General features: G+C 41.6%; 1 protein-coding gene across 2 annotated transcripts in view; it reads right to left on the bottom strand.

Annotated features, from left to right (window-relative positions):
• Nucleotides 1-26,274, bottom strand: part of CIP2A (cell proliferation regulating inhibitor of protein phosphatase 2A) — a 36,645-nt gene extending 10,371 nt beyond the window's left edge. Inside the window, exons 1-14 of one of the 2 annotated variants that reach the window (XM_030582111.1) lie at nt 26,168-26,274; nt 21,533-21,680; nt 19,535-19,647; nt 14,377-14,471; nt 13,632-13,728; nt 11,776-11,898; nt 11,455-11,600; nt 11,021-11,096; nt 8,819-9,046; nt 8,033-8,192; nt 6,079-6,220; nt 5,136-5,235; nt 3,918-4,036; nt 3,079-3,271 (exon numbers count right to left, since the gene is read on the bottom strand). In XM_030582111.1, the coding sequence (XP_030437971.1) occupies nt 3,079-3,271; nt 3,918-4,036; nt 5,136-5,235; nt 6,079-6,220; nt 8,033-8,192; nt 8,819-9,046; nt 11,021-11,096; nt 11,455-11,600; nt 11,776-11,898; nt 13,632-13,728; nt 14,377-14,471; nt 19,535-19,647; nt 21,533-21,680; nt 26,168-26,269 (1,842 nt within the window). In that variant the 5' untranslated portion in view covers nt 26,270-26,274. Of the gene's footprint in view, nt 1-3,078; nt 3,272-3,917; nt 4,037-5,135; nt 5,236-6,078; nt 6,221-8,032; nt 8,193-8,818; nt 9,047-11,020; nt 11,097-11,454; nt 11,601-11,775; nt 11,899-13,631; nt 13,729-14,376; nt 14,472-19,534; nt 19,648-21,532; nt 21,681-26,167 lie in introns of those variants that run through there. The other variant, XM_030582120.1, reaches the window with a different exon arrangement.
• Nucleotides 26,275-26,862: the final 588 nt, after the last annotated feature.

The raw sequence follows: 26,862 nt of genomic DNA, 5'->3' as shown, positions 1-26,862 counted from the left end.
AAGGTAGTGCTTGGAAAGATGCCAGTGCCAGTTTTGGGGAGATTGTTCATTATATGTGGCTAGATGCAGCTGTGGAAGTGAGCCCAGCTGTTTGTGCTTTTCAGTACAGAAGATAAATATCATCCAATAGTAGTTTACCAACACCTTGTTTTCAAAACAGCACCAGCTCTAACACGGGAAAATTCGTACAAAGTTCCCTAATGCGGAAGGAGATGAAATATCTATTATTTTCCCCATTTGTATGTTTTTCAGCTCTCTTTATCCTCCTGGACCCTACTGTTGTTGTTACAAAGTTGAAGGATCATGTGGAGTAAGTACTTTCATTTAGAATTTTATTTAAATGTACAAACACGTCAAAGTTAATGACAAAAAACATTCCTTGGAATATTCTGTTTTCTGCACATCTTGTATTTAATTTATTTAGCTTCTCCACGTGAAGAACTTAAACTACATTACAAAAAAGATGGCATCTTCTACAGCAGGGGTCGGCAACCTTTCAGAAGCGGTGTGCCGAGTCTTCATTTATTCACTTTAAGATTTCGCGTGCCGGTAACACATTTTAATGTTTTTTAGAAGGTCTCTCTCTCTAAGTCTATACATTATGTAACTAAACTACTGTTGTATTGTAAGATAAACAAGGTTTTCAAAATGTTTAAGAAGCTTCTTTTAAAATTAAATTAAAATGTATATCTTACGCCACCGGCCTGCTTAGGCTGCTGCTGGTCTGGGGTTCTGTTCACCTAGGGTGGCAGCAGGCTGAGCGAGACCTGCGGCCGGGACCCCAGTTGGCAAGGGTCCGGCAGCCAGAACCCCAGACCGGCAGCGGGCCGTGCAGGGCCAGTGGCTGGGACCCCAGCCCACTGCTCAGCCAACTGCTGCTCAGGGCTTCCATCTGCCAGCTCCAGCCAACCGGGATCCCTGGCTGTCAGACTCGCTCAGCCCGCTGCCAGTCTGGGGTCCCGGCCCTGCCCACAGACAGTGGATACCTACCTTCTCCCTGGTTCTGGCCCATTCTCTTCCTCTCTCTGCACTGAGCTGAGGGTGGGCGTGGACCGAGAACAGGGCTGGAGGTGAAGGGTCTGGCCAGGAGGTAGAATGAGAGAGGGGGCTCAGGGTTGGGGTCGGAGGTTTGGGTGTGGGGGCACTTAACTGAGCAGCTCCCATTTGGTGTGAGGGGTGCAGGTAGGAATAGGGGCGGGGTGCAAGAGCTCCCATTTGGTGCTCAGGATGGGGATGTGGAGGGTGCAAAAGTCAGGACGTGAAGGGGTGCAAGAGTCAGGGCAGAGGGCTGAGGGCATGTGGGGGGGGTGTAGGTGTCAGGGCATGAGGGGCTGGGTATGTGTGGGGGGTGCTAGAGTCAGGGCTTGGGTCGTGGGGTGTGTGTGTGTGTGAAGGAGTCAAGCAGAGTGCTGAGTGTGTGTGAGGGAGGTACAGGGCTCAGGGCGGGCCTGGGGTGTGTGCGGGGCTGTGGGCTGGGTGTGTGTGTGTGGAGGGGGTCAGGATGGAGGCCCCCACCAATACACTCCTGCGGCCCCCAGGCAGCTCACCAACTCAGGGCCCCGTGGCGCGCTCCATGAGTGCAACTAGCGGCCCCCAGCGAGAGTCCCCTCTGGCTGTGTCTGGAGGAGCTGCTCCAGGTGGCGCATGACCCCAAGCTATGCGAGCTCCTTGCCCCAGGGCTCTCTGGATACCACCGATTCCCGCTCGCCCGCACCTGCTATGCACTCAGTGCCGCTGGGCCACGGGGCTCTCTGCTCCTCCCAACTCACGAACAGCAGGTACCAGTCCCTGGCTGCGGCCGGGTGCCTCCTCTTGGGGATGCTCAGCAGCCGGCGCTGCTGCTGCCGCCGGCCTCTCCCATCTCCACCGCCCCCATGTCCTGCTGCCAGGAGTCGGGAACAGGTCCCGCAGAGAACCTGCTCCACCGGCGCGCTGCCAATCCACCATGGCCAGCTATACCAAGGAGGCCCAGATGACTGGGCCCCTCCGCACCCCCTGGGCAGGTCTCCTTGCTGGGTAAGGGGACATGGGAGTCCATGGGCAGGCCGTTGAAGCGGCTCTACTCTCGCGGGGCGCGGGCTCTGCCCCTCACTGGCTGTGTGTTTTCAGGACTCTGGCAGGCAGCAGCGTGCCGTTAAAAATTGCCACGTGTGCCATAGGTTGCCGACCCCTGTTCTACAGTGTCCACTTTTCTTCTGTAGCTTGTGTTAAACATTTAAGGCTGAAGTGTTTGATGTTCATGGAACAAAATATCAAATTTAAAAGTCATTCCCTCCTCGAAGGAGCAACTCCTCTGATCAGAAGAGTTAAGTGCATCACTAGATATATGCCAATAAGCTTTCTGTCACAAGTTCATCTTATGGTCTGGGTTGCAGGAGCTGTTCCTGTATTTGGAGTCCCTTTATGTTGGAGAAACCACAACTAATTTAATACAACAAATTCTGCATTTGGTGCTTAGACAAATTCAAATAAAAGGAATGTTAATGTAATAAAGCTATTTGCTCAACTTACAATGCATGCTATATCACAGGGAAGCAAGATTTCCACTGTTGTCAAATGACTTCCCTATCTTACAGGGATACTGTGAGGATAAATATCAAGATCAGGTGATCAAATGCTACCATGTTTGGGGGGCACATACAAGTATCTAGAAGATGGGTGATTATGCCTGATCCTATATACCAGAATGTCGTCTGCCCCCCAGGGAGTGTCTTTCTGTAAAAAAACTTCTCCCTTTGTGCATCATTGCAACAGCTTAGATCTTCTGGGACACATCTGCTAAGTCCCCATATCTGAAAGCTGGGTAAACATATGCAATACACTCTCAGGGTAAAGGTTCTGAACTATTAAAGTCCGACAGACCAGACTGTTGACTTTTCTGGACACAACAGGGATCCTCTTTATTTGGCCTTCTGCCTGAGAATGTAATAGTATACATATTGAGTTCAGGTGAGGTGTCTGAGTTAACATTTGTCAACATACACACTGTAGCCTAAAAGTTTCAGGTGCTATACCTCTTCTGTAAATACTAAGAATGTTAGTAGTTATCCTATCAGAAATATGAAAAATACTATTAACCTCCAGTCCAGACTGAAGTTTCTGTATTAGTTCTTGAATGTTCGAAGTTGTTGCATCATCATTTGAAGGATAGGAAGTAGAGCACTTCATGGATATAACACTAGTAATGGATGACCGCATATGGATTTTTTTTGGTGCATGCTCTGTCTCTTGTTGTCTATAGGCATTATTTGCTGCAATGCTTTCACCAAGCCTATATAACAAGATAAAGGAAGTAAGCAATAGAACCTGGCAAGAATGTTAATGTGAAGGTGGGAGACAATGATTTTACGTAAAAGAGGAGTCTACAACAATTACACACTAGACTTTGAAAACACATCAACCCTACTTGCACTAACATACTGTAGTAGGTACTTCAGTTAGATATTGCATGCTCATATTTTGAGATATAAAAAGAAGAAATGCTAAAGAAAAAACCAGGATGATCGTTCACTGATAGCAGCTTCTCTCTACAATCACTATGTGAATTTTAAGGTTCCATTACTCATTATCTACTATATCTAGAAATAAGTGCCTTATCCTATTGGAAAGGATATTTCCAGCTCCTCTCAAATGGAGCATCTGTTTCTAGCTTTGATAGTTAGAGTTACTGGACTTTAAACCTGTCCGAGAACAGTGATGCATGCATGACAGACCAGAATTGGGGGCGATGAGAAGAACGATTCAACAATGAGAGCAGAAAAAATGTTTTGAAAAAGGTAACAATTACTCAAACACTTGGAACTTTCGTAGTCCTAATTTAAAAGATTCAAACACAGACTTAAAACAAGTCACTCAGACTAAAGTAATGAAAGTGAAAATCAGATTACCACCCCCCTTACCACACATAAGAAACTCACACTATGGCAGGGAAGTCTGGTAATGGTGCTGCCTCAAACAGTATTCTAAGTCCAGCCTGTACTTGTTCTCTGTGGTCTGATGTTAAAGCAAAAGCCAAAGGTGTAATCAAACGTTGATCCTGGGCAGAAATCACTTATGTCAATTTATAATAAACTAAAGAATCCAGACATTGCAATAGACCAAAGCCAATGTGAACAGATATACATTTTTAAATTTCAGTTACACTTGTGTAAAAGAAGTATACACACATACTTGCAATTTTCTGAAAACCCATTTAGTTAACCAGAGCAATGAACTTTTACAAATCTACAAAACTTGCTTTCAGGATTCTGTACATTATCTGCACAGAATTATGTAATACAAGCATTCAGTTCAGATGATGTGTAATGAGAGAGGCATTATGGTCTCCAAGTACAAAATCATCTGATGTGTCCAAATACTAGTATTCCTCCCATCTGGCCTGGATAGCAGAAGGAAGACTAATGCCCCAAATCTGCAATCCATTAAGCATGTGTTTCACTTTGAACATGAGGGGTCAGGAGCTGAAAGGGTTTACAAGATCATGCTAGACGCAGGCCTAGAATAGCTTAAGTTATCTACTGTCCTGAAAGCTACACAAATCTTGTTTTAGAGGTTCACCCAATGAGAACTAGAAGTAAGTTGAGTGTCCTTGCATTTGAGAAAAAGGGTGCCAAATACAGGCATTATGATGATTTTTGCACAATGAACACCTGTCCACAAGAAAGCATACTGAATACAATTCATCGTACTTGTCAGTAATGACTTATATTGTTCCATACGGACAAAACAGCTAAATTGGATTCAGACAAGAGGTGAAAAGTTTCATTTCCTAGTAACCAATCCCCTGAGACAGATACTTGATGTAGGAACCAAAATAATTTTCCGAGTATAGGACATTTTAAATTTCAACCCTAACACTATTACTGTAGTTGATCATAAACATTATATTTAAGTATATCTTACATACATCACTGGAATAAAAGGCTCAAAACTTTAAAAACTAAATATTTTAAAAACAAACAAAAAAACTTTTGTACTGAACAAAAAACACGAGGAATCAGAGCACCCTGGGCAAGTTCTTCAATGAGTTATGGACACTTGAGATTTATGCTGGAAACACATTCAGAATCAAATCAAGGATGATATAATATATATTCACCTTCTTAAACTTTCTTTGTAAATCATTTAAAGCCTACCTGAAGAATTTTGTAGAAACTGACTTCCATACTAGGCACCAACTGTTTAAGTCTGCTCATAAGATCAAGTGTTTTCAAAATGATATCAGCAGCAAGTTTGCTTTAAATAAAATAAAATTGGAATGAAAAGTGAGTTTTAAATATATACTGAGAGTAAGTTTGTGCTTTCTTTTTAGAAAAAAGGTTGACTTGAATTTAATGATATAATGGCTAACATGGAAATTAAATTCCACCACCAATTCATAGAACAGAAACAGATGGTAGCAATGCAGGGTTCCCCTACTCTACCATGCAATGTGTACCAGCTATTTCTAGCAGAAAGTTCAGTCACTACACTGTGGTCTCTCTGCTGTGATCAAGGATAAGGAAGCAACAAGGGAGGATTTTACATGAGACATTTGTAAAACTTGAAGCAGACAAATTCATGTCACATAAGCCAATTAATAGAGAACAAATGATAACTCCTAGTCACCAATCATATGAGATAGTTTCAGATTGGTGACATTGAGGTGAAACCTATGATGATCCCGTTCTCATGCCCCAACCCGTTTGGTCTCCCTGAAATCACGTATTTTCAATGTTTCTACCAAAATAATTTCAAACAGATTTCTGAAGTTCAGTTGTCTAAACCCAAGATGTAAAAGAATGGATGGCTTGAACATTAAAGGCACCTAGGATATAAACTGATAACTAAGGTTGGACTAGTTCATATTAGGTTTGCTTTTCTATATAACCAGAATTCCAGTTTATCCTGAAAGAACTACAAAAGGTCTAACAATTTAAGGAAGACAATACACAATGAACAGCTAAAGCTACCATTCTGCTCTCTCAATGCTGCTCTCTGTTGCCAAGAAAATTAGCCTTAACAGAAGCATAGGTTTTTTTGGTACTTTATAACCCTCATTTTCAGAGTTTTAACTTAATTTGATTTTAGCATGCTCACCACAGTTCAGAGTCCACCACCTTTGTCCCAAAGCCAACATCAATCCCACTGCATGTAAACTGGTGTTCTATTAGAGATGTGCATCTGCTTGCAGTCAGTGCCTTAGAGGCATGCATTTTCATTGTGTCATCTCCACAAAGCAGTAAATTCAGTTAAGGATGCAGACTAATTTATTCTTTTATGCATTATAATATATTAAAAGCTTTTTGGATTAGATTAAAAAGATCAAATATTTGAGACACTTGACAAGTGAACACCACTTCTCAATTACAATGAAGCTCCTTAAAGATACAAGGGAGTAAGCTTTTTTTTGTTTTTTTCTCTCTAAACAAAACGATTTTTTTGGCACTTAAAAAACCTAAACTCCTACCATATTAAGCTGTGAATCACTAGCAGAACAAAGTTTGTCTAGGCCAGTTCTTGGATAGGAATCTCCTAAGAACACCAAGATGCTACAGGAAATAACTGATGACTGAAAAGACGGCACCCTGCACTTTAGAGCTCACTCAAAAGAATATCCCTCCCTGCATGACAGGACACAGATCGTTAATGCTGTAGATGTAATTTTTACAAATTTACAAAAGAGGACATACAAATAAATGCATGAATTGAAAGCTTTGTGGTGAGCCTCATAGTAACTGACCATTCCACATTGTTATGAATTTATCAACAACACTGATGTGAAATAGCATAATAGCAGCCCTCCCTCCTTTTTTTTTCTTTTCTTTTTTTTTATATAGATGGGGCACTGATAGGGAGAAAGTGACTTGCTCAAGGTCACATGAAGTCTGTGGCAGGAACAGAACCCAGATTGCCTAAACAGCAGTCCAGGTTCTTAACCACAAAACAATCCTTTTTGCGATCATCTAAAATCCATGGATTCTTTGCAAAAGCAACTTAGCAAGTATGCACTACTTAAGTTTCCCCTGCAGTTTCAACTAGAAAAGGTTATTTCCTGTCATAATTGTGGGTAGTGGTACTATGTGCTGTTAAACAGCTGCCTGCCACATTTCACCCTACAGGCACCTATACTGAATGTTAAGTAAGGGATCTTTGTATATTGGTTACAATAACTAATAAAGTACTTTTCATCCTGAAGGATTTCACGCTGCAAGGAAAAAAGGAAAATTTAATTTTGAAGTTCACTTTTAAGACATTAATTTCAGATCATCTTAATATCTTTAAAAAACTGAAGTTTTTTTTTTGAAAAAAGCGATTTTACAAGTATCTATTGTGACAGATCCAGACCAGTGGGATACAGGAGTCTGGTAGAGGGCAAATATACTGGTCACTGGATGAGTAGTTTTCTGTTCCCTGAGTGACCAGAGCAGGGGCTGTACTAGAGTAATCAGGAGCCTACTAGAACCAATTAAGGCAGACAGGCCGATTAGAACACCTGCAGCCAATCAAAGCAGGCTAATTAGGGCACCTGGGTTTAAAAAGGAGCTCACTCCAGTCAGGAGAGGGGGAGCCAGAGGAGAGGAAGTGTGTGTGAGGAGCTGGGAGCAAAAGGTGCAAGGAGCTGAGAGTGAGAGGGTGTGCTGCTGAAGGAGTAAGGAGTACAAGTGTTATCAGACACCAGAGGAAGATCCTGTGGTGAGGATAAAGAAGGTGTTTGGAGGAGGTCATGGGGAAGTAGCCCAGGGAGTTGTAGCTGTCATGCAGCTGTTACAAGAGGTACTATAGACAGCTGCAATCCACAGGGCCGTAGGCTAGAACCCGGAGTAGAGGGCGGGCCCGGTTTCCCTCAAACCTCCCCACTCCTGATCAGACACAGGAGAAGTTGACTGAGACTGTGGGGAAGATCACTGAGGTGAGCAAATCTGCCAATAAGCACAGGACCCACCAAGGTAGAGGAGGAACTTTGTCACACTATAAAAATAGCAACTTGTAAGATCTTATAATAACAGAGCTCATATTATACAGCCAACAGGAATAACTTGCATAAGGATATTTAGCATGACATCAATGACTTTGACCATTCTCTCACATTTCTTCTTCGCTAATAGCTCATCCAGATTCTGTTCTGGCAACTGAAGGTGATCAAGGAGGACAGGTAGCAAAAGATCAACAAAGCGTTCAGCTGAAGTGCCGTTTCCGGTATCAATAACATCCTGCAGCAAAACACATACAGATTCCAAACTGAATCAAAATTTAAACCACTAATCAAAGAGGTGTAAGCTACTCCTATCTCTACATCAGCCTACTAACTTCCTCACCTTGGTCCCAGTAACATTCATGCAGTCCCGGCCTAGGGGCCTCTCCAGCTCTACTCCCAACTGATGATGCTGTTTTTAGATTTACTTTTCAAACTATTGACCAGCATCACCAGATTTGAGGAAAGACTTGTTAAGTATACACAATCAGCAGAGACCACCACACTTCTGCAAGTCCTTCAAAATAGCTACAATTGTTCACTTCTTGAAGAAATTTTGTATTCCAAACTTTTTAGAACTAATTGTAAGACTTCATGCATTTGGGTAACAGTTTTAGTGTATATCAGATATAAGATCTAGACTGACAGTGCCCTCTTAAGGGGAAAACCAAGTTACAAAATTTGGAAGTCTAGAAAGAAACATTATAGCAATTACACTCAAGGTTTATCTTCATGCTTTGCTTTCCAAATAAAAAATATGTATGTAATACACCATTTATGATTTGTAAAATACAGGTGTGTGTGTTTCTGAATTGGATAACATTAATTCAGATACAAGGTGACCACTAAAATGAGTCTTAGTACCTCAAGTATCTCCTTGAACAATTCTAAAGCTAGAACACAACAGTTTTCAGATCCTTCCAATGGTTGGTTTAACCAGTGCACTAAAACAATAGATGGCTCTGAAGGTTTAGAACGGGCTGTGAATCTGGTACTTCCAGAGACTGGCACACCAGATGGCTCCAGTATTGTCTGACGCACAACATGGCGCAGTTCAGTGACTGAACAAAAAGCAAGTAGTAATTCCAAGACCTGTACAAATCAGAAGTACAAGAGGAGTTAAATATTTTACAGTCACGCAAATAAAGCAAATACCTTGTTTATTAGAATTGTGCACAGTGACACCTACTGCCAAGGTTGTCTCAGCACTTCCATGAGGGTGGATTGATTTAAAGTGATTTAAAACACTGATTGCTGAATTAAATCATAATTAAAACCAGGACATCTTGATTAAAGTCACCTAATTAGGAAAATAGCTAAAGTACAACTGCAAAACAAGGTTATAAACAAAAGTTGATTTTCATTGGCATTTAACCATGAAAACATTTATTTTTGCAACTAAATATAGCCTTTACACTAAATATGGTACTTTTTGCTACTAAGAGGATACACTATACACATTTCAGCAATTACATACCTTAAATTAAGAATCTGAACATATGTTAATGTTAGAAAATGGTGAATAATGCATTTCTTATTTACTAAATTAACTTCAATTTGTGACTTATGTCAAGTTGCACTTGAATAGAAATTTTAATTGAATTATTTAAATATTTTTAAACTACTTTAAAGTGCTGGATACATAAGAAAATTTATCAAAAACAAGTTTTGCATTTAAAACAGATGTATTAAACATAAGTATTAGCTGTAGTAAAATTAATTGAACTGATTTTTCCTAGTCACAACGTCCTACAAGATTATAGAACTAGCAGACCTCATCCTCTCAGATTTTTATTCACAGATTGGAAGAGAAAACAAGCTTTTTCAGATCCCAGTCTGTTTCTTAGTTTTGAATGAGCTACTCGTTGAATTGAACTAGCTGAATAAAATAAAATGAAATGAAGAAAATACTCTCTCACACCAGCACAAGCAGCCACTGCTGTCAAAGCTGGTTTAGGATTTCAAGCTAATTCTAGTTCCAAGTACTTAGCCAGAGACACCCACTAGTACAGTAGTTTGTCCCTCTCTAAAACATTGGCAGCGAACATGTACTGCTTGAGTATAATTTACTTCAAGTCACTTAAATTAATAGATTAGCCAGTTTAGGTCTTAAAATAGGTTCTGAAATTCAAATTTAATTTTAAATTAAATTACATTTTAGAAAATATTAAAATAATTAAAATCAATATCCACTTTCTCCTTAAAAATGAAATCATCATACACCCTGCTTTCCATTACAAAAGATCACTCGGTTGCTTATAACCTCCTCAGAACATTATTCTATTAAAGAAATTAGGTATACTTGCTCTCTTTTTAAGAGGAATTATTTTTCTTTGAAGTTAGCAGGTTCAAATTCCCTAAGATGCAGAAATCCCTTTAAATGGTCTGATGGAAACCCAACTAATTTGACCAAGTTATAAGGGTTAACAACAACAACAACAACAACAAAAAAACCACACACACATTGTCCATGCACACTGGATATTAAACAATGACTATTGCCAAGCAATCTATTGGCAGTGCCCATGTATATATACTAGGATATTAATGGATGAAAATGTACATATTCACAAAAGAAGAGATTTTAAATAACGAACCTCTAGGAACCTTCACATATCAAGCATGTATCTTAGTTCACTAGTAGACTCAATGTCCAACACATTAAAATGATTCAGCATTTATCATCTGCCATGTTGTAAAACTCATTTTAGGAAGGTTTACAAAAAAAACCTTTAAAAAACAGCTACTTTTACATTATATGCAAGGTACAACTGCAAAGACTATTTAACCTGTAACATTTCCAGGTTGCTGTATGAATATTAATCTTCAAAACAAGAGGAATTATTTCATTTTATGAATGGTCAAATTGATGGATAGGTTACTGAGCCCCTTCAACTCCCACTGACTTTAACAGGACTTAGGTTTCAAGAGCTACTGAACACCTGTGAGAGAGATTTGCTCAAGGCCACAAAGTAACTAGAGACAGTATTAGAAGTTTTATGAGCTCCTGATTTAGGCCAAATGCTTGTTAAATTAGATTCCACAGTTTCTCTCACTGTAAAATACCTTTGATGATGAATCAGGATCCCTTCCGTGAAGAAGGCCTAATACTTGATTGAGGCATGAGGTGAAGTGTTCATATCTAGATTATAAATGAGAAAAATAAACTAAGCTCTTACTTCAATGAAGTAGTTACTTGATTAAACATTTATGAACAGCTCTCCCAGCCCCATCCCTCGAATAGTTACAAAAAGCCAATAGGAAGAAATAAAAGCCAAAGGAAGCATCCTCAACCTTGTAACCACTATATTTAAAAAGACTGAGCTATACTTTAAAAATCACTTTCTCCTGAAGCTTGTTTTTGTATTTTAATGTTGCTATCTAAATAATTTTATTATATTACATATTTTTAGGAACTCAGGATATTGAAGCTTCTTTCATCATTATTTGAAGATGAGTCTAAAACTGCAACTGGCTAATTTTACAAAGCGAAGTCATACCTAGTAAGATAATCTGCAATTTTGGGGTTCTTCAGCAGATCCATGAGTAGATCAACAGAATATTTTCTTGTCAGTGTGCCATCACCGTTTACAAGAATGTTGAATATTAACTGAAATGTCTGATGAATGTTTCGGGCATGGAAGAGCTAATAAAAGGAAATGAGAGCTATTTATGCTACACCACCAATAAATCATCTCCAGCTAGTCAAAACAAACTAGTCAGAAAAACCAACTCAGTCATTATGGTTATTTGATAGTTTTACTCAAAGTTTACAAATTTCAATGAGATTTTCATAACAAGACTCCAAAATATTTACTTACCTTTTCTCCAACTTCTTCATTTAAAGTAAGGCTTGATAATATTGAAAGTGCAAACACAACCATAGTTAAACTACTATGGGCCAAGAAACTGATCAAGGTACGATAGAAACCCTTTACGTCATTCTATAGCAAAAAGGAGAAACTCATTAGCATTTGACAGTTTTAATGAGAACATAATTGACAGAACTGTCTGAAATAATGATTTATAAATAAGCATTTAACCTAGCCTAAAAACTACTCTACGGTGAAACCCAGAAAGAGGCCAGTGAATTACATGGGAAATATAGTATCAGAGGGGTAGCCGTGTTAGTCTGGATCTGTAAAAGCAGCAAAGAGTTCTGTGGCACTTATAGACTAACAGACGTTTTGGAGCATGAGCTTTCGTGAGTGAATACCCACTTCATCGGATGCATGCTCCAAAACGTCTGTTAGGATTCTTTGCCACAGGATTCTTTGCTGCTTTCATGGGAAATATACAAAATGTAATTTCCACATAAGGCACATACTGGCATGAAAAGTATCCGAAAGGAGATTTTAAGTTAAACTTGGTAAAGAAAAAGGGGAGGGAGGATTTTCACCCTCATTTTGCAAGATAATGGAATGCTATTTCATGAACACAAGTCTTTGTAGATAAAAGTTAGCTATCGTAAATGGACACCCGATTCCTCTCTAATTCAGCTATATTTTTTTCTTTATAAATATCAGGGTTACAATGGAAGTCTACTCTCAGTGTCATCTATGGAAGAATTAACTTCTCCACATACTGGAAATAACTATGTATGCCCCTAAATACTTTGGCAAAGCTGAGAGTAGATTTCACATTTCCATTTTATTCCCTTGTAGTCTTAATTAGAGTGAGAATTATTTGGTGAAAATTTTAGCTTTAGTTTGCCCCAAGAAACCAGGAGCAGGGTGTTAAAAGCCTGTGGAGTAGTTAACTAGGATCCTGTGTACTCTACTTCTGCAGCACTAGACTTCACCTAAAGTCTCCAAACACAATTTTGTGCCATTATCATAGCAGAGAAATTTAAAAAACAACCAAGACAAGCCAAATGTAAAGCAACAGGATGATGCTTGAGTTTGCAGGGAAGCTAACTGAGATGTGGATTTCCCCTTTCACTTCAATCTGGCCCCCTGGATTAATTCCACTGGCATGGAATCTGTCGTTCTCTCCCATAAAATGCCACAATTTTTCCACTTTGCTGTGAATTCATCATTCAGCTACAAACCACAGTTAACAGGAACTTGTGCAGTGGTGGGAACAACAATGAAAGGTATATTACTGTTGAATAAAAACTTGTGTCGATGCAGAATAAGGGCATGAATCCAACACCAAGATCGGGGCGATTTTTGCTTTTCTTCTCGGAAAGGCAAAAGCCTTTCATATTCAAGTTATGCCAAAAATCAACACTGGTTGCCCAAATCCATCTACAATATTAACATTAAAACAGTCTCATGTTGAAGGTATAGAGAAGATGCCATGCTTTTACAATGACAAAATGTAGCTTCTCCCACAAGATCTCAAATGGTGGGTCAGCTTCAGACCTCAACTTAATCTTTCACTAAAGATGCATGGAAGTGGCATCTGCAATCTGAACTGAGTGGTAGTGGTGTGAACAAAGCACAGAGAAGGGTAGGTGTTCCACATTAAAATTAGGGAAAATTATCAATGGACTAAAGCAGCACTGTAAGCTCTGGAGGGAAAGTTGGAATCTTCACTGCTGCATGAGGGATGAGTGGAAACAGGATGTCTGTGAAAAAGGGAGCTCTAAGTCCTCAAATGATCAGATTTCAACTACTCTCTTCCTTTCCTCTATCCCCAGAAGAGAAAATACATAATCAGAGAAGTTTCTTACCAAAGATTTTATATGAGCTTGAACAGAGAGATTGTGTCGACAAAGATTTGCCAGTAATCCCAAACACGGTATCGTTAATTCATCTTCTGTTGATTGACTAAAAAAGTTCCACAGGACTTAAGAATTTAACAGTTATAGCCATTTAGCTTCATTTATATATTCAGAATTCAATGAAATCTCCTATGCATAAACATTCATCCATATTACAGTCATGTATTAAAGACATCTATAAACTTGCAATACATATTCACTATGGAAAAGCTACTCACAACACAAAAGGCCAATCACATGACAGTTCACTCATGTCTATGCTCCTAAACCTGCAATGAGCTTTAGGTGCATGTATTAAAGTCACTAGAGCTCTACACAGGCACAGCGATCTGTCAGGACAAAGCCTGTTGTAGAGTTGGTGGCTTAAATTGTGAAATAAGTTTAAATGCCAGGCAGAAGGTGTTCTCACTGCTATTTTAGTTTTTTGGTTAATTTCTTTATTTTATTTCTTCAAAAAGCTCAAATTCTCCTTAAACTCTACCAGCTGCAGAGTAAATGCCCCATCTTTGAATAGTCTTTGCAACAACAGCACTTTGAAAAAGACAAATGTCTGGTGATTTAGAAGTGATTACTACATAATTAATACTACATCCAAAGCTTGTGAAATAACAAATTAAAGAAGCTATTAAAGAAAGCTCAGAAATGTGTTTAGCTAAAGAATTCTCCCTGAAAAGAAAACTGAACACATACTTACACATGATGCATTAGGAATAAAATCAATTCGTCAATATTAGTGCTGGCATGGAAAACTCTGACATTGTAGGTTAATTTCTGCAGAAGTTGAATACTCTGAAGAAATAAAACCAAATCAATTACATAGCTTTCCCACAACATTCTACTTCAGAACATGGACATTTGGTGTTAAGCCTACAGAGCAGGCCTGTACCGCATGCCTCAAAACCCCAAGTGTGCTGCGCTCCAACCACCCTCATGGCCAGAGCCACACGTGTCTCTGTCTCCAGCTCCCCTTGCCTGGCGTACGGCGGGTGCGTCACTTCTGGGGCCCGCTGAGGCAGAAAGCGCTGGGCACGAGGCAGAGCCAATAAGTGCCGAGCAAAGGGAGGGGCACCCGGCCTGGGCTCAAGCTGCAGCTCAGGGGCAGGGGGGCAGGACTGGGCTGAGACCCTTCCTAAGTACCCCCCTTCGGTTGGGGCGGGGTGGCTACTACACTGGTTGGTCCCAGGGCGGCCTCCGTAATGATCGGTTGTGGGGGAGGGAGGGTGAACTGTCTGCGAGCAGCCAGGAAATCCCCGGGGGAGGTGTGTGTGTGTGTGTCTCTGGGTATGTCCACACTACCGGCCGGATTGGCGGGTAGCGATGGATTTATCAGGGATCGATTTACAACATTTAGTGTAGATGCAATAAATCAATCCTCAATCGCTCTCCCTTCGACTGCTGAACTCCAGCAGTGCGAAAGGCGGAAGCAAAGTCAACAGGAGAGCCGCGGCTGTCGATCCAGTGCTGCGAGGACACCAAAGTAAGTAATTTTAATTCGATCTAAGATATGTTGACTTCAGCTACGCTATTCTCGGAGCCGAAGATGCGTATCTTAAATCGATCTCCCCCCCAAGTGTAGATCAGGCCACAGTGTGTGTGTGTGTTGCACCTACCCTGCTTCGACTGCTGCCTCCTTTCCTGGTCTAGGGACCTTCTCCCTCCTCAGCCCCTATTACACTATCCCCTCCCCCCCCACGCCCCCAGCTCCCTGCAGCCCCTGTGTTTGTGTTGAGTGGAGGCTGTGTTTCCAGGAGGGGCGGGGCAGCACTGGGGAGGGGTGTGTTTCAGTGGGGCTGGGTGGCACTCGGGGTCGGGGAGAGTGTTTCAGTGGGGCTGGAAGTTTCAGCCCTCAACTATTTACTTTGGAGTAATATGGCCCTCGCCGCTTTATGAGTTGTGCAGGCCTGCTACAGAGGATACTTCTCTACAGTTTAATGCAGGGGTTCTCAAATTGGGGGTCAGGACCCCTCGGGGGGGGGGTCACGAGGTTATATTACATGGGCAGGTCGTGAGCTGCCAGCCTCCACCCCTAACCCCCATTCGCCTCCAGCATTTATAATGGTGTTAAATTAAAAACACTTTTTTACAAATTGGGGGGGGGGGGGAGTGTCAACGCACTCAGAGGCTTGCTATGTGAAAGGGGTCACCAGTACAAAAGTTTGAGAACCACTGGTTTAATGCGTCATAAGAATAAGCAGTTGTTAATTTTGAGACTTGAATCACGTTTAGGTCTCGTAAGTAGAAAGTTATGGTGTTACAGAAACAATGTAGTATTGATACATGTGGGATATTCACTTAGTATATCTTTACTTATTTAATGAAAGCAAGGTAACAATCTTGGATTAGTACATTTGAATGCTCAAACATGTATGACTTGCTTAGGAATAGGCTGCCCAGTTCTCCCACACAGCTTGGTCAACAAACTTGCAATGAGGTGGAGGGATTCTCTATATTTAACTGGGTTTCAGTGAAGCTCCTGAATTTTTTTTAAACAAATCCCATATAACTATTTAGAGACCTCCAAAATGTAATCTACAGCGGCAATAGTATATTGTAAGTAGACATGAATACTAAGAAGAACAGTATAATTATTTAATACGAAGGTTTTTTCCCCAAAGGAGTATGGCTTTTTTGTCAAAATGGAAATTTCCATAGGAAATGTCTGTTTATAACAAAAATTTTCCTGCAGAAAACATTTTCCAACGAACTCTACTATAAATACCCCCCAACTCCCCTTTTTTATGTGCAGAGAAATGAGCTTACTCACTCAACTTCCCAAAGTAGCTAATTTGAGATTTGACTGTAAACGTTTACATAGTATAGCCAAGGATATCACCCAAATATATAACTTAACTTAAAATTTCTAAGTTAGGGAAGTGGGAACAAATATAAATAGGCGGGTTGCCACCACCGCCATCTTAGACACTTCACTGCTATTTTAAATGGGAATTTTCATACTGAGAGAAGCTTTCATATGTTAAGCACCAGACAAACCCATGAGCTGCCTGAGTCGCCTGGTACCTTAACAGTCCCTCACAGACCCTGTGACCTCTGGAGAATCCCCTTAGATCAGAAGAGATGGGCTGCAATGGTGACTCAGTCTGGTCCCTGCAGATTCCTGTCGAAACACTACCAAAGGAGTGCAGCATTGCAGGCAGATCCTGTTCTTTTGTCTGTCTTCACCATAAAGAAAGAGTTGCAACACAAGAAGGATGGCAGAGAAATGACAGCTGGGAGACCAGTACCAGCTAAAAGAAAATCTACAGGGGTTAAAAAAAGCATTGCCAAATGCTCTTGATTAATAAAGAGGACAGACCAAAAATCAGTGAAATCAATCTGGGGAGGACTGCTTTAAGAGGAATGAGTAGGATCTGCCTGCAGCAGTTGATGGCAGAACATAAATGGCAGGGTCTAAAAAAATACAGCCATTCCCCATTCTGCCTTGGCTGATAGGTCTGCTTCTGCCTTCAAATAGCTGTGAACAGATGGAAGAACAAAAACATAGAGCCACTGTAAGTAACCTGCAGAACTTCAGTGGGAAAAAGCCAGTTTTCCCTTCATTAATGACTGATGCTAGAGTAGACACAAATAAGTTGACCAGCGAATCAGTGTCTATGAGTGATATAAATAACTATTCTCCCATCTGTGAAAAGGGATCGAGATGTCTGTCTCCATCTCTAGATCTCAAAGCACTTTACAAAGAAGAGTGTTGCAAGAGATGGGGAATTAAAAGAGTCTGTAACAAAAATGTAAAGATGGAAACATGCAAGACAGATATATTGGACTATCAAGAGTGATATTCTTAAAGCTAAATACTTGCTTCAAAACAACAGAAAGTGAACCAACTCCCCCCCTCACTAGCCTCTCGAAGTAAACATTGCCAATTTCTAAAGGTTTGGCCACACTTACAGCTGTACAGCACTGAGAGTTAAAGCTGTCTTCATACAGTTATGTAAGGAAAGCACTGCAGTGTGGCCACACTGACAGCTACCAGCGCTGCAGTGAGGCCACATTTGCAGCATTTGCAGCTGTGTTGGGAGTGGTGCATTGTGGGCAGCTATCCCAGCCTTCAAGTGGCTGCAACCTGCTTTCCAAAAGCGGGGGTGGGGTGGAGTGTGACAGGGAGCGTGGGGGAGAGAGTGTGGATTTTTTGAGCCGACACTGTGTCAGCTCCCTGCCTTACAAATTCCGACCACTTCCCCCCCCCTTCACTCTTAAATGCAAATAGCCTTCAGACCAGATAAGCAGCTGCTCCAAGGGACTCCCCCCCACCAACCCCGCCGTGCTGTTTCTCTTCTCAAGCAAACACTAGCTGTGGACATTCTCTGCCTGCCTCTGCTAGAGCAAACAATTGCTGTGTTTTTAGATAAGCAGCTCCGGGAGCCCGGAGATCACAACAAAACAAAGAGTTCTTTAGTTAAAAGCATTATGGGAAAATTCCAGAGGTCAGTTACAGTGTAGTAAAATTAATCACTGTTTACACTGGCACTCCAGCTCTGCAGCACCAGCTCTATTCTCTTTATTCCTCTCCTCCATGTGGAGTACAACCAGCGCTGTAGCCAGGGAGATACAGTGCTGTATGTGCCTTGCCAGTGTGGAAGGGGAGTAAGTTACAGTGCTGTAAAGCCACCATCAGCGCTGTAACTCTCAAGTGTAGCCAAGCCCTAAGCCAATTATTCATGTATATTAGAGCAGGGTGAAAACACAAGATAAAAGTAAATAAGTAGTTTATCATAAGTAAATACTGAACAGTTCTAAAACCATTTGTACATAACTTAGATACTATGATGATGGTGTTCCAGACAACTTTGACACAGTAAACAAAATATACAACTTAAATACTTTGATTCTATATATCAGGGAGATTACCTTGAACAGCGTTTCTTGCGTGCGGCCACAGACTCCTGGGCAGTGACTGGGGCAGGGAAGCAGTGGCCCTTCTCCTGGGGCTGCCAGCAGGGGTTGGGCCCTGTTCCTTTCTGGAGCCACAAATGCCTGAGTAGCAGGCAGCTGATGTGAGTTCCCCATATTCCCAGGGGCAGTGGGGCTTGGCCTTCCAGCTTCTGCCTGGGGTAGTGGGTGGCAGGCTCTGGCTGTGGGGCTCCACCCCCCGGCTGCCGGGCTACAAGCTCAGGCTGCAGGCTCACCAATCCCACAATGTCGCTGGACCCTGACACTTCCCGGGCCCTCCACTGCCCCGGCCCCTGCTGCCTCACTACCCGCCTCTCTATCCAGGGCTTAATTTGTTGCCCGGCTTGTGCCAGGGCTGAGTAATTCTGCTGTGAAAGGCGATATTTGTATGTTTGTTAACATCACTCTTCACTGCCTCTGAGCCATATAGTAAGTCTGAGATTTAAAGTGATATTAGCAAACATACAAGTACTAGTTTTCACAGCAGTAGACTTACCAGCTAGCAAGTCTAAAAAAAATAAAAAAGCAAAAGAAACAACAAAAAAGACAAGACCAAGCAAAGCATCTTATTTTGTTTCTATTCTGTTTATGTCCAGTAAAGAAGAGGCACAATTGTACATTATTTTTATTATCGAGTCAGCAAAAAACCCTATTTAAATAAATTACGATTTGGACATGTATATGTGCATTTGTTTTTCCTAAAGTATTTTAAGAAAAATTGTCAGAGCACCCACCACCAAGAGTTGGTGGCTGCACTCTAAGGCTACCTAAACATTTCTTGTGAGAATCCCTGACCTTGAGTTTCCTAAAATGCACGATTTTCATTAGGGATCCCTGCTTATTAAAAATACAGCATTTTGGTTTTGTTAGAAATTTGAGAATAGACTCTTTAGAAGAATTAACTCTAGGATACCGATAAAATATTAAGAATTACTTTGTCTTACCTGTACCAAGACTGGATCATTAGGATTGGTAGAGCTTCGGTGAACCACTCCTGCCAGCACGCTAGTCAAATTATAAGTATTTTGAAGAGCCTCTCTGGTCTCTTTGTCCAAAACTACAGTGTAAAGGCATTTGTTAAAGTCCTGCACAACAGCAGTTAATAATAAAAGCAATATCAGCTAGCAGTCTGAGCACTGAATTGGGAACCAGTAAGGGTATGGCTACATTTGGAATTTCAAAGCGCTGCCGTGGCAGCACTTTGAAGTGTGAGTGTAGTCAGAGCGGCAGCGCTGGGAGAGAGCTCTCCCAGCGCTGCATGTAAACCACATCCCTTACGGGTGTAGCGTGCAGCGCTGGGAGCTGCGCTCCCAGCGCCGCTGTCCTGATTACACTGACGCTTTACAGCGCTGTATCTTGCAGCGCTCAGGGGGTTGTTTTTTCACACCCTAGTTGCAGCGCTGTAAAGTGTGAGTGTAGCCAAGCCCTAACTCTGAGCTCTAACCCTAGTTTGTTGGTTTTTTTTAAACCAGCTCCATAACTTTTTACATGCTCTGTGACCATGAGCAAGTAAAAACTTCTCTCTGCTTGTTCCAGATTACCTTCTGCCCAAATGCAACATGGGACCACTGCCACTTACTTCACGGGATATTGTAAGGACCATTCTACCCTGTCTAAAAAACCCTCTTGAAGTATTATAGGCCAGCTGCACAAAACTGACAAGCAGCTTTATTAACCTACGCAGAAAAATCTACTTGTGGCTCTTCAACCAAGATTGGGTGGGGGAGGACCCTCAAAACTAAGTTTACTCACAGATCACACACTGTAAGATAGAACTACTCTTCACTCTAGTGAGTAAACAAGCAGGCTTTTTCACTCTTTACTAGAGTGAAGGCATTTTTCTAGGTTACTGCTACACATTTAAAAAAAACTAAAAAGAAACAAACAACAACAACAGTTTCAAGCTCTAGGAATCCATAAAAATCCTTACCAAAAAAAAAAAAAAAGATTTAAAACAGACTCCAACTACCCCATATCATATCGACATATAACCAGATGTAATAAATCTAAGACCACCAGCCCCCTTCAAATACTCTGCAACCTCATTCGTTTCTCAACTTTTATGGGCTAAATGCCAGAAAGAAAAGATCATCCTTCAAGCATGCCCTGGAGATTGGCTTGAATCAGCCTGTCTGTTAAAGAGCAGAAGCAAGTTCCAACTGTGCAGCCCCGTAACAAATGCCCTGCCAGCAACCCTCTCTTTTATACCTCAGACACTTTTGCTAACTGCAACTGTGGAAGAATCCCAAAGGGAAAGCAGCTGTCAAAGAAAATGAATACTGCAAGTGTCATTCATCAGTTACACAAGGTAGGTTGATGGAGAGGGATAGCTCAGTGGTTTAAGCACTAGCCTACTAAACCCAGAGTTGTGAGTTCAATCCTTGAGGGGGCCATTTTGGAAACAGGGGTAAAAATCTGGGGATTGGCCCTGCTTTGAGCAGAGGGTTGGACTAGATGACTTCCTGAGGTCCCTTCCAATTCTATGAGAGGGAGAAAAACCCTCAAGCTTTCGAACGTAAGACAACCACTAACTATATGGATTTAGGAACAAACTTCTCCTATGGGTGTATCAGATAGCTGTCAAGCACAAGAGCTTTTACATAATTCACTGAAACATCTGGTATGGGCCATATTAGAGACAATACTAAACCAGATGGATTTTTTTTTCTGATTCAGTCTGGCAATTTCTGTGCTCCCATAGAATGCAAGATATCACACATTGCCAGGAATAAGATATTAGAAAACTAAATACTTATTATTTTATTACAGTACCGAGTTAATTATTCCTCATCCCTCAAATCAATTTGCACAGATAATATACAAATATAGCAGATAGGTTGCATGCGCATGTGAGTTGTCACTGATTCCAACTGTTTTAAGACTTATTAAAAATCTTGCCTTAATTCCCCTAAGAGAAAACTTAAAAGATGTGAACAAGTTACCTAGTTGTGACAACAAAGTAATCACAGACAGGATTAGACATGGACTTATATTTGGGTCCTCAATGAGCTCTACTAGACAGCTGAGACATTCACTTGGCAGAATTTGGTTTGATGCAAACAATCTTGTTAGCTTCAATCCAGAGATAACCTAAAAAGACATTTTAAATTAAATAAGTATTATATTACTGCAACAATATGTGTCTTAGTTCAGAGGGGAGTCAGATTTTCAGTTCAATACAATATCCTGCCAACACCAGTGGCATCATTGTCAGCACACAGATACTTTCACTTGCCTCTTTTAGCTCACTTTTGTTGAATTTGTATAACTCTGGAAATATGTTTTTCATTACTGTATGTGCGTCCTTAATATTTGAAAAACGCGTATTTCTTCTGTTTCAGACTCATAAACAGTTGGTTTATTTTGTGCACAGCACTACCAATTATACCAGTGGGAATTGATTTTAAGTTAACAGCTGCTGCAGCGTGAACACAAATCATTACTAGTTTACAAATACAAAAAATACTACAAGTCTGTATTTGTACATAAGAAACATACAGCACCAGGTAAATTACCCACCAGTTTATGCATCTTTTAGGATAAAAAAAATATTGGTTTTACATAGCCTGGAAATGTATTGTCTGAACAGAAGGTTTGAAAACTAGTTCCCAATTAAATATGATAGATTAATTCACAGTAAGACACAGAATTTCAATAAAAAGCATTATTCTGTACAAAGATATGAAATATTCACAAACAACATTTTGCTAATCTGTTGCATTGAAGAACCAAGGCAGGAAAGACTGAACTCTGTTTCATCAACTCAAATTAGGGGGTGTCAAAGAATGACCTGTTTTCTTTAATGTAGAACCATCAAATTCACTAAAACACGATGGAATTAATCTCATTTTAACTCTACAGCCCATACCATGGAATAGTTTGCTAGAAACAGTATATACACTAGACAACAAAAAAAGTTATAGCAGTTATGTCTATAGTTGGTTGCTATAGACAATGAAGAAAAAATGAACAAACATGAAAGAGTTACAGACATACTCATTAAAACATTAAATTAATTACCTGCATTTGAGCATATTTTGAAACTTAGGCAACTGACAATTTCAGTTGTAAAACATTCATGTATCACTCATAACTCGCACCAGTAGACTGTCAAGTGCATTTTGAGAAAATAAAGTTGATTAAGGTTTTAACTGGGGCTGTCAATTAATCGCTGTTAACTCACACAATTAACTCAAAATTAATTGCAATTAATCACAGTTTTAACCGCACTGTTCAACAATAGAACAACAATTGAAATTTATTAAATAGTTTGGATGTTTTTCTACATTTTCATATATATTGTATTCTGTGTCGTAACTGAATTCAAAGTGTATATTTTATTACAAATACGTGCACTGTAAACATGATAAACAGAATAAATAGTATTTTTCAATTCACCCCATACAAGTCCTGTAGTGCAATCTCTTTAGCGTGAAAGTGCAACTTACAAATAGAGATTTTTTTGTAATATAACTGCACTCAAAACCAAAACAATGTAAAATTTTAGCGCCTACAAGTCCTACTTCTTGTCCAGCCAATCGCTCAGACAAGCAAGTTTGTTACATTTATGGGAGATAATGCTGCCCTCTTCTTAATTACGAGATCACCAGAAAGTGAGAACAGACATTTGCCTGGGAATTTTGGAGCTGGCATTGCAAGGTATTTACATGTCAAATATGCTAAACATTCATATACCCCTTCATGCTTCAGCCACCATTCCAGAGTACATGCTTCTATGCTGATGATGTTCGGCATGTGTCATAAACAGATAAGTAAGAGTTAGTAGAACAAAAGTACTTCATATCTCTTTTGCCTGGAAAGGGTTAACAAGAACAGTGAGCCTGGCTGTCACCTGACCAGGACCAATCAGAGGACAGGATACTTTCAAATCTTGAGGGAGGGAAGTTTTTGTGTGTGGTGTTACTGTTTGGTTGTTGTTCTCTCTGGGGGCTCAGAGGGATCAGATGTGCAACCAGGTTTCTCTCCAATCTCTCCAATACAGGCTCTTATAAGTTCAGAACAGTGAGTACTAGATAAATAAAGCGAGTTAGGCTTATGGTTGTTTTCTTTATTTGCAAATGTGTATTTGGTTGGAAGGAGTTCAAATGTGTATTTGGCTGAAAGGAGTTCAAATTGGTATTTTGCTGAAAATATTTTAATTTGTACTTGTATACTTAGGCTGGGAGATATTCCCAGTGGCTATAGCTGAAAGACCCTGTACCTATTCCATTTTTTGAATTCACAAAGATAATTTTTACTGTTTTTCTCTCTTTAATTAAAAGCTTTTCTTGTTTAAGAACCTGATTGTTTTTTTTTATTCTGGTGAGACCCCAGGGGACTGGGTCTGGATCCACCAGGGAACTGGTGGAGAGAAAGGAGGGAAGGGGGAGAGAAAGGTTAATTTCTCTCTGTGTTAGGATTACTCTCTCTCTCAAGGGGAATCTGGGAGGCGGAGAGAGAAGGAGGGGGGGAAGGTAAATTTTCCTCTCTGTTTTAAGATTCAAGGAGTTTGAATCACAGTGATCTTCCAGGGTAACCCAGGGAGGGGAAGTCTGGGAGAGGCAACGGTGAGGGAAAGGGTTTACTTTTCTTGTGTTAAGATCCAGAGGAACTGGGTCTTGGGGGTCCCCGGGCCAGGTTTTGGGGGGACCAGAGTGTACCAGGCACTGGAATTCCTGTTTGGTGGCAGCGCTACAAATACTAAGCTGGTAATTGAGCTTAGAGGAATTCACGGTGGTGCCCCATCTTTTGGACTCTAAGGTTCAGAGTGGGGAATTATACCATGACAGCATGGAATTAAATTTGTTAATTAGATTTGTGATTGATCTCTTTTGATGAGATATGTCCCCTGCTCTGTTTTACCCACATTCTTCCATATATTTCATGTTATAGAAGTCTCGAATGATGACCCAGAACGTTGTTCATTTTAAGAACACTTTCACTGCAGATTTCACAAAATGCAAAGAAGGTACCAATGCTTGATTTCTAAAGATAGCTACGGCACTCAACCCAAGGTTTAAGAATCTGAAGTGCCTTCCAAAATCTGAGAGGGACTACGGGTGGATAGCATGCTTCCAGAAGTCTTAAAAGAGCAACATTCTAATGCAGAAGCTACAGAACCTGAACCACAAAAAAGAAAATCAACCTTCTGCTGGTGGCATCTGACTCAGATTATGAAAATGAACATGCGTCGGTCCACACTGCTTTGGATTGTTAATGAGCAGACCCCATCATCAGCATGGATGCATGTCCTCTGGAATGGTGGTGGAAGCATGAGGGGACATGAATCTTTAGCACATCTGGCACGTAAATATCTTGTGATCCTGGCTCAACAGTACAATGTCAGTTGATAGCTCGTTTTCACATGTATTTGGATTTTTTTAAAACCCTATCCACAGGGTTGGGAAAGGAGGCTTTAACTGTAAATACATACGTTATAATATAGGAAATTGCTTCATTCAAGTCTCATCCCATGGCTTTTGTTTGTTAATATTTATAATTTTTAGTTATGAAATGACCCCAATGTATAATCTGTAGATCAAACTATGAAGTGCTTTGGAGTCGTTAAGAGACTTCATAAATGCAGAATACTATTATTAAATGACAGCAAGAAAGTATTAGCATATCTTCTACAGGAACAGTCATCCTGAAGCTTTGATCAATTTAAGAAGTTAAAAAGTCTCAAGTGTATACCTGCCTTTTAGCTCCCTGACAGTTTTCATTGTTTTGTTTTATCAATGTATATTTTTCTTAAATATACTCTGTCTATGCTCATATGAAGGGTCCAAACAAAAACAGGCCAAACTGACTTACACAGGGGAAGCTATAAAACTGATCATACTCAAAAAGTAATTAACTATATACAGAAATAAAGTTTCCCTCTAATGTCTGTACAATTTTAAAGACAATGATTTCTTTAACAAGAACCAGCAGCAAACATGGGAAGAGACTCTATAGAGGTAGGGGGCAATCAGAGCAGGGGCTCAATGGTCCATGCAGGGGCAAGAACAGTCTGGCTGAACTAAGCTAGTCTCCTCTATAACTGCATTTGCAATCCAGTTGCAACTGCAAATTAATTCAACAACAACAAAAGGCAAGGGTGGGGAGAAAAGGATCAAGGCGACTAAATAAACAAAAATACAGGGTGCAAGACCCCAGGAACCTGATGGGGCTGCCGCTGTAGCTTTGCCAACCCCTAGCATTTAAATAAAAAGCCAGGCACAAAGACACAACCAGGATAAGATTTAAGAAGCAGCACAGACTGGGAGGGCTCGTTTTGCTACCCAGGGCCACACCACGGGGTGGGCGAGGTTAAGGCACCTGAGTCACGTTTCCAAGCTCAACACTGATTTTTTTTAAAAGTGACCCCCCCCCTGATCCTGGGACTCCCAGAGCTGGGGCTTTAAGAAAACACGCACACAATACTGTGGGACCCACAGGAACTCTTTCCCACCGAGCAGAGAGAGAGGCCAGCGCGGCGGGCAAGGAACCCCCAGCCCGACGAGCGGTGTGAGACAGGAGCTGTGCGGTTCCCAGCCCCGTCTCTCCCGGGGGCCACGGGCCGACCGCGCGCTCACCTCCAGGCTGCGCTGCAGCTGCGCCGCGTGGGGCGCGCTCTTGGCGGCCCGGTACTGGGCGGCGGCCAGCAGCAGGGACTTCATGCAGGCCGAGGCGTCCATGCCGCCCGCGCCCCGCCCCGCTCGGCGCCTCACACGCGCAGCCGGCTCCCAATCGTATTTGGCGCCCGCGCCGCCATCTTAGCTCCGAGAGCGTCCGGACCCGGAAAGCCAGCCCGCCCCGCGCGGTGCATCACGGGACCGGCGCTAGCTGAGGCGGTCGCCATGGCGCTGTGGGCGGGGCGGAGTCAGGTTCCTGCCGGTGCATGCTGGGAACGGCGGCCGCCATCGCTCTGTGGGGGTAGAGCCCCGCCCGCTTCCTATGCCGGTTGGAAGTGAGGCCGCCATTGCTCTGTGGGGGTTCGCTCCCAAAGCTAGGAGACTAGGCAGCGGCTGGGTGCGTTGTCATTATGGGTAGGGGCGGCTGTAGGCATTTTGCCGCCCCAAGCACGGCAGGCAGGCAGGCAGGCTGCTTAGGGAAGCTCCGCCGAAGCCGCAGGACCAGCGGACCCTCCGCAGACATGCCGCCCTCGCGGTGCCGGCGGAGCGTCCCCCGCGGCTTGTTGCCCCAGGCGAGCGCTTGGCTTGCTGGGGCTGTAAACCCTGTATGTGATGGGAATCACTTAAAGCCAATGCGGAGGGGTGCATGGGTAGTC

The sequence above is a fragment of the Gopherus evgoodei genome, chromosome 1 (genome assembly GCF_007399415.2).
Source record: "Gopherus evgoodei ecotype Sinaloan lineage chromosome 1, rGopEvg1_v1.p, whole genome shotgun sequence".
Lineage (NCBI taxonomy): Eukaryota > Metazoa > Chordata > Testudines > Testudinidae > Gopherus > Gopherus evgoodei.
This window is presented reverse-complemented; position numbering and strand designations above follow the sequence as displayed.